This window comes from Nematolebias whitei, chromosome 2, assembly GCF_014905685.2.
Source record: "Nematolebias whitei isolate Nwh7 chromosome 2, NemWhi1, whole genome shotgun sequence".
In the NCBI taxonomy this organism is placed as follows: domain Eukaryota; kingdom Metazoa; phylum Chordata; class Actinopteri; order Cyprinodontiformes; family Rivulidae; genus Nematolebias; species Nematolebias whitei.
This window is the reverse complement of record NC_056499.1, coordinates 33,921,967-33,929,945: the sequence shown is the minus strand read 5'-3', so window position 1 is coordinate 33,929,945 and position 7,979 is coordinate 33,921,967. Positions and strand designations below refer to the sequence as shown.

General features: G+C 42.3%; 2 protein-coding genes across 2 annotated transcripts in view; one reads left to right on the top strand and one right to left on the bottom strand.

Annotated features, from left to right (window-relative positions):
- zgc:162297 (uncharacterized protein LOC555865 homolog) overlaps nucleotides 1-1,685 on the bottom strand; it is an 8,161-nt gene extending 6,476 nt beyond the window's left edge. The window contains exons 1-4 of the mRNA XM_037697633.1: nucleotides 1,531-1,685; nucleotides 1,043-1,125; nucleotides 780-960; nucleotides 398-548 (exon numbers count right to left, since the gene is read on the bottom strand). Of these exons, the coding sequence (XP_037553561.1) occupies nucleotides 398-548; nucleotides 780-960; nucleotides 1,043-1,125; nucleotides 1,531-1,603 (488 nt within the window). The 5' untranslated portion in view covers nucleotides 1,604-1,685. The remainder of the gene's footprint in view (nucleotides 1-397; nucleotides 549-779; nucleotides 961-1,042; nucleotides 1,126-1,530) is intronic.
- Nucleotides 1,686-2,479: 794 nt separating this feature from the next.
- ccne1 (cyclin E1) overlaps nucleotides 2,480-7,979 on the top strand; it is a 17,756-nt gene continuing 12,256 nt past the window's right edge. Inside the window, exons 1-6 of the mRNA XM_037697632.1 lie at nucleotides 2,480-2,510; nucleotides 3,009-3,058; nucleotides 3,227-3,302; nucleotides 4,560-4,622; nucleotides 5,957-6,123; nucleotides 6,489-6,624. Coding sequence (XP_037553560.1) covers nucleotides 3,045-3,058; nucleotides 3,227-3,302; nucleotides 4,560-4,622; nucleotides 5,957-6,123; nucleotides 6,489-6,624 — 456 coding nt within the window. The 5' untranslated portion in view covers nucleotides 2,480-2,510; nucleotides 3,009-3,044. The remainder of the gene's footprint in view (nucleotides 2,511-3,008; nucleotides 3,059-3,226; nucleotides 3,303-4,559; nucleotides 4,623-5,956; nucleotides 6,124-6,488; nucleotides 6,625-7,979) is intronic.

Sequence of the window (7,979 nt, the reverse complement as noted above, 5' to 3'; positions counted from 1 at the left end):
TGACAAACAGACACAAACAGACAGAGGGAAACCAGGAATCCCACAGTTAGACTGCCTTCAGGCCTCCCTTGCAAAGGAGATCTGTGATCTCAATGGGATTTGCCTGATTAAATAAAGGTTAATAAAAATATTATTATTGGGGATGTATCTAGGCGTTTGATGTACATGACTTCAGTTTTAAGCTTGCTTACTGTTAGGCTCTGATTTTGCAAGAATTGTTAAGTGTTGTTGCATTTTGCAGAGACTTGGTGCCATTGAATACTTTTGCAACCCACTGTACATGAACTACTGAAGTTATATATAAAGGTAAAACTCTCATTAGCTCTCAGGTTCTTTAGCATATTGGTTGCTCACCAGGTTCTACTTCTTGATCAAACTTCACAGCTCGGGAGCTCACCTGTGCTTCTTTTTGATGTCTGTGAAGATCTGCACATTTTCAGCTTCAATCTGCTTGCGATACCTCAGTAAATCCCCAGCGCAGGCATTCAGGAGTCCCTCGTCCGCCACGTGAGAAAAGACAAAACCCTCTGCTCTGATGAAGTCCAGACCTGGAACCGTACAGTTAGAGCAAAGTGAGATGATTGGAGAACGAAACATATGGTTTGTACTGACCGACCAGCAGTTCTGAATTGAAGACCAAACATGTATTTGAATGAATAAAATGTCATTTTGACAGACCAGGTAAAAAAATTTGCTCTTGTAGTGACTGCTGGAAAAATCTGTTTACACACAAAGACTTGTAATTTGGGTTTTAATTTAATTTGACGGATTGTTTGAACCTGAGGCCAGAGCTACAGCCAGAGCCTGCTGGTTAGCAGAAGACAGTATCTGCACTCCAAGCGGCAGGGTTGGGCAGACGCTTCTCACAGCCAAGCAGACTGCAGTCATAGAGGCGCACACCTCAGGGCCCACAGAAAATGAATAAGGGACATCGTGCATGTTTTCAACAATCAAACCATCCTGAAAGAGGTGGTTACAACTCATGGTTACAAACATGGCTGGGACGACTTCAGATGTGCTCAAGTAACGTGCAGCAACTTACAATCCCTGCATCAAGATAGACCTCTGCTTCTCGGCATGCTTCATCTGTGATTTGAGAGATTTTCAAACAACCCAGGGGAGTACCTGAGATAGACAAGAAACTTATAAAAACGTTTTAAAACTATTATAACAACTAACAAGATTGCTGATATTACAAAATAGGTGCAGTTTAAAAAAAAAAAACCTCATAGATATATTACAATTTAGTTTATGATGCACTGTGACATACTTTTATATATTTTTGTGTTAGACTTTAGTAGCAGAGAAAGTAAAGTCTCCTTCAGTTAAGGTTGCAGACCCCTGTGAAAGTGCCTGAATGGTGAAATAGTTTTTTTTCACTTGTATCAGTATATTACCACATAGGCCGATTTAACTTTTTTTTAATTGAAGTGCATTTTGCTGTTAATAATGTACATTCAAAACATTTGTCCAAACCGAAAAACACAACTTTTACATATCAAACGACAGAGTTCATAACAGTCTTGATACCTGGCAACGCCTTGACGTGAATCATTCCGATAACGACAGATTTTAGGCGTCCAAAAAGATTCAGAAACTTCATTTTTCTTTGTTTGTAGGAGCGTTGAGGCTGCAGAGACGATGGCCCCGACCGAAAGGGAACAAATGTTTACCTTCCGTTCTGTGAGGCGGATCACGTGACAGGACAAGGGTCGATCTGTAAGAACTAAAAAAAAAAAGGTTCTTAAATGATTCCTAAATAAGAGCTGACAACACTGACCCCACAATGTTTATTAAAGGAGGCAATACGGGGTGCAACGAGTTTGTTTATGGTGAGTGTTGTGCTGGCGCGAACGAGGAATAGAAGTAAACATGGCAACGCGCGCAGGAAACGACGAGCATTCACCCGCTAGCATACGTGTCTCGATGAAATAAAAGTTTCTCCCGGGGTGACAGCAAGAGACAACCTCATGATGCGTTCACTGAACAAAAAAATTCACCAACCTTAGCGCACTTTTCATCGTGATGCGTTAAATTGCAGAGTTAATGTGACAGATCGGGGCTTTGTTTACATCTAGCAGACGAGCCACGCGGTTCCCGGGCACTTCCGATGTCGAAGCCCCGCCCCCCGCAGCTGTCACCTCCACAGCCACGCCTCCCTTTCGCCGGCTAAATCGGAAACTTATATTTTTCTTCTTTTCAGCGCGACTTCAAGCAGCCGCCTCGAAGGCACATGAGCTGTGTGCTTTACGTTTTTCACCCGGCTGTGAAGGAAGTCGAAATGGCAGCGTGAAGACACGTCGAGGATGGAGGTTTAGCGCCAATTTAAACCAACTCCTCCCCGACGTCGTCGGCGCTTCGGCTCATCTGTGCTGTACAAGGCGCCAGCTCAGAGGAACTAACCGGGCCTAGCCAAACAAAGCACATCTGAGTCCGAGGAGCTCGGAGCAGCTCGTCCAGACTTTGTTTGACACTTGGATACGAGTGAACTTCAAGGTCAGGATCTTGAGGTGAGTTGCTGAAACTACAGTCCGCCTCTGCAACAAGTTACAGTCGAGTTGAACCAGTTTCAGCTGTAGCTAAGCTGACAACAACTGCTAGTCAAAGTGCAACAAGTTGGGCACGAGCTAATGAAGCCTGTGTAGGTGCTGTGCTGTATGTGTTGGCTGCCTGCTCGACGTTATTTCATTTAAATGGTAAACGTGAAGTCGTTCAGCCATGATGTGGAAACCAGCTGCCCAGAGTTCGTAGCTTAAAATAATCAACCTTATCCTCAAAAATAATCCAAACGGTGGCCATTTATAAATGAAACGGGGTCTGACGTGTGCCCTGTGCTAATTTCACGAACACCCATGAATGTTTTGTCACTTATTTTCGAGTTGCAGTCCTGCAAACATTTACCCGCGCCAGGCTCAGGCTAAAAGGAGGGAGCTCAGCGTGGGGGGTTGGGAGTATGAAAATGTTTTTTTACTCTCATAACACTAACTTTAGGTATTTTGCACCCTTAGGTTTGCTCTGAAGTGTCGCCGACCCCTCTCAGTATAATGCGAGGACAAGGGTGAGCTTCATATTCCTTTCACTCGTGACAACAGAGAAGGTTGATGGGAGTTTTTAGCCATCAGGCTAATCTTTGGCCTGTTGTTAGACGACACTTTGAGTTTTGTCTGACGATTTTCTGTGCACTGTGGAGAATTTATTATGCTGTATCTTTTATTTTTTCTTACAGGGAAGAGAAGGAACAGAAGTGTGTCCCTCCCCAATCCCCAGTGCGATCAAGAAAGAGGAAGGCAAATGTTGCTATTGTAAGGACTGAGAGCCAAGCAGACCTTCCTGCTGCTCCACAGCTGCTCTTACATGATGCCATCATCTAGTCACACACATGTATTACTATAACTGAGTAATGACCTTCTTTGAGTAAATATTGCATGCACAGTGGGCATTCAATTGTTTTTATGATGGAGAAAATTAGCCCTCAATAAATCGTTTCAAAACTTTCCCCTACTTTTATTTATTTTGTATTATACGCATAATCCTGAGCAGTTCAACTGAAAAACACTGATTTTTGTTGGAGGATGATGTATAAGAAATATTAAACTTGCATTAAGCGTGCACATCCATAAAGTAAATTGCTTGAAATGCCTTTTTTTTTAATTGACTTTAATTACAGCCTTCAATCTTGTTAAAGTCCATCAGCAAGCAGCTCGACTTGGTAATGTTTGTCTACACTTCCTTCCCGAAGTGCACAAAGTGTGTCAGTTTGTAGGGTATCTCTTTACACAGCTCTCTGGTTGCCACGCAGATTTCTTATCCTGTTTGGGGCATTCCAAAACTTTTAGGCTTCTTTTTGTGAAGCATTTCTTTTGATTTGTATGTTTGGGGTCATTGTCATACTGAAGTATTCATGTTTTTAGCTGAAGTTTTGCACCAAAACTGACCGGTAGGTGACTAACGGTTCTTGATTCCATCCACTTTGAGTAAGAATTCAGTTCCAGCTGTAGAAAAGCAGCCCCACAGCATGATGCTGCCACCACCATGTTTTACTGTGGGCATGCTGTTCTTTGGTGATGCACCAAAAAGTTCAACTTTAGATTCATCAAACCTTGCCAGAAGTCCCTACAGCTCCTTTTAATTAAAGCAACACTAAAGCCTGAGCAGTTTTCATTTAGTTTTTTCATCATATTTGGAAGGATGTACAGTTTTTAGTCAGTTGCCAGAATGTTGTCTTATAGGATCTGTTCTCTACTTCATAGCTTTTTATTTACTGGTACTGTGTATTTAAGGTGTATATTACATGTTTCCTCCCTAACTGATGTGTTTATCAGTTGAATTATACAGGATGATGTCACAGTAAAGATGGGAAATGTGTAATGATGTATTTGCATAAAAACCTGGAATGTTAACACTTTTAATATCCAGTGTATCTTACTGTGTTTCTCTCATATAAAACTGATATGGCTGCTTCATTCTGCTATTTATTTCCTTAAGGTAACCACCAAAAACTGAAATTACTCCTGTTCTGTGTAAATGAATTTACATACCTTTTTTTTTTTGACTCCCAGTATTTACAAGATCTGGATGAGGAGGTAGCAGAGATGACGAAGAAGAAGCATCGTGACTGTGAGGTAAAATTTGATTTTACTGGACTGCATTAAAGCATGCTTCTCCTAAGCCTGATGTTTTATAAAGCAAGTTATATTTTCCAACGAGGTTAAGTCAGGTCCTCTGGACGGATTCTTGTTGTTGAAACGTTTTGTCTTTTACCCTAAAGACTTCAGTCTGAGGAGCTGCAACAAACTCCGTCTGTTAGCACCTTCTCATAGTGGATCAACCAGTTTGCTGGTGACGCCAAAACTCGATGTTCAAATGCAAACGGAGGACCATCAGCCTGATTGTTATTGCCCTGATGCCTGCTTGCTATTCAGAGGGCTGAGTGATATTTGCAATAATGGCATTGTAAGGGGGGACAGTTGAACCCGGAGGCCTCCACTCCTGTTTAATGATGGACGATTTCTTTTCACAAAGATGGCCTCCTTTACTCCTCCCAACCATTGTTCCTCTCTGTCCAGGATTTGAACATCTTCATCCCTGAAAGAGTGACCGCTGGCCTGGAAATGAGTGTAGACCGCAGAGTCCTGGCCTGATGATGTTGATCTTCTGTGCTGGTCCATCCTTTTGGCCAGTGGCTGTTTAGTTTCCCCGATGTAAGACTGATCACAGCCCTCCTGACACTGAACAGCATACACAACATTACTCTGTTTGTGCTGGGGGCTGGATCTTTGGTATGAACCAGTCTTTGCCATAATTTGGGGTTTAAAAGCCACTGGGACATCATGTTTAGAAAATAAACATCAGTTTCTCTGAAACTCCCGCAGCATACGAAATGACCACTGCTGTAGGAGTTCATTAAACACTATGCTCAATAATCCAGGTAACAAATCCAACAAAGTTAAGTCGGGTCAACTTATGCTACTTATGGGACTGAGTTTGTTGCAGCTCCCCGACTGATGAAGTTTTTTGGATGAAAGATGAAACGTTTCAACACAGAGAAACTGTACAGAGGACCTGATTTAACTTTGTTGGACTATATTTTGATCTTTGCATATGTCAGCCTTGTTAGTTGTAACAAGTCAGGTGTTCTGGATGGATTCATTGTTGAAACATCGAGCATGCATCAGGACGTCAGCCTGTGGGGTTTGTTTAATTTAGGTTTAAAAACATACTTTTTGTAGCTGTGATCTTAATTTGAGCTCATTTACTAATCCTGCTCTGTTGGACAGTCTTCTGGGTGTCTACGCTCTAATATTTGAGTTGCCACCCTGAATCCCACAATTTGATGCGTGAAGTATTCATTGTACCCCAGCTGGTGTATAGGCCTGATGGAGAACTCCACTCATTGTATTACTGTGACTTTATATCCTTACCATGTTCTTGATTTTATTAATTTTTTTCTGTAAAGATGAGTTGGAGTCCTGACGCTGATTATGCGAGTCCTCACCGGTGGATGTCCACACCTAGCCAGGAAGAGTACCACCAAGTTTCCCTGATAAATGCGGGCCTCTTTCAGTATCACATTCACAACATATTTGTTACTCCAGTTCACTGTGCTCCACTCCCTGCGCTGTGGTAAGTCCTGCTGATTTATCTTAGCTTGGGCTTCAGTCTGTTGCCATCCACAGTATTCTGTTGTACAAAAACACAAGTAGAAGGGCGACTGTTTAAAATCGAATCCTGCTGAGAGCATTTAGTTTGTGTGATAGCACATGTTCATCTAATATGAATAGATTGTAGTTAGACTAGAAAAATTATCTTTCACAGCTTTTTTTTTTTTGCAATTACCGGTACTTCCTTTTGTCACACCCACAGGTAGTGTTTGAAATTGTTTCTGTGCTTTTTAAAGGAAAACGATACTTTAAAAAAACATGTGATTCTGGTTTGCTCAACATTTTTCAACATCAAAGCGTAGTTATGAACTGGTATCTCTTTGTCAGCTGGGCCAGTAAGGATGTGGTGTGGAGCAACATGTTGGAGAAGGATAAGACTTACAGCAGGGACATCCACATGTTGGAGAAGCATCCTCATCTTCAGCCCAAGATGAGAGCAGTTCTCCTGGATTGGCTCATGGAGGTCAGTAGAACAACTTCAGGGGAAGCACACTGTAGGATTGCAGCCGTTCTTATTTAAGTTGCAGAAGTCAACACACATCTATAGAAGTTAGCAAAACTATGTTGATATGCATACAGACTGTTGTATGACTGTACCTGCTGAGCTACAACAGGCTCTGAGTTGAGTGTTGAACATCGTCAGGGTGCAACACTTTCCTCCACTGAGCTGAAAGAACGAAGCAAACAATACCAGAGTCCTTGCATTAATGCTTTTTATTTCTGGGGGTTTGAATTGTTGAAAATGTTAAACCACAGGTGTCCAATTCTGGTCCTCGATGGCCACTACCCAATGTTTTACTTACAGGATAGGATAGACATACCTGCGCCAACACACCTGATTCAATGGTTAAATTACCTCTTCATGTTCTGCAAAAGCCTGTCCAACCCGTTGATTCAAACCAGGATTGGACACACCCTGATTTAGAATCATGGCTTTAAAATTATAGAAAAAGTACCACTGGTGGTACTGTAGGTACCTTAGTGATACTAAGAAGAAACTGGTAACGGCTATTTACATGTCAAATAACTTAAAAAGCAGAGATGGATATAAAGACGTGTCATTCAAGCCAACTCTGGTCTTTGTTACAAATTGGGGGGGGGGATAAATTCAGTTTCAATTCCATTTCAATTTTGCAAAGAACACTTGAGATTTGTATTCTTAGTTTACAAAAGCAAGCACTGTATATGTGTTCGGGTAATCCATACGATCATTATATTCAGCAGTTTCAAAAAGTATACAGAATTTGGCATTTAGCACAATACGTACAGTGAGCTATTCAGCACAACATTCAAAAGCACTGTTTTGTGGGAGTAGTTAGTAGGTCATAGTAATTAATTATCACACCACAGAGTTATTCTAAATTCCATCCATCTATTATCTTTTGTACCTGCTTCTTCCTTTTCGGGTCATGGGGGTCACTGGTGCCCATGTCCAGCAGTCACTGTGTGAGAGGCGGGGGACATCCCGGGCAGCTCTCCAGTCCATCACTGGGACACATGGAGACAAACAACCATTCACTCCCTCACTCAAACCTAGGGACAATTTAGAGTTACCAGTCAGCCTAACGTGCATGTTTTTGGTCTGTGGGAGGAAACTGGAGTGCCTGGAGAAACCCCCCACATGCAAACTCCACCCAGAAAGGCCCTCGGACCGGGATTTGAACAAGAGTTGCATTCGGGCCCAAAAAATCTGACCTGATCTGGCCCAAGCCCGTAGCCATCATTTCCAAACTCCACCTGACCCGACGAATTAACAGTAATTACAGATCCGACCCCCCCCCCCCCCCCCCCCCCCCCCCCCAACATTTTTAATTAAGC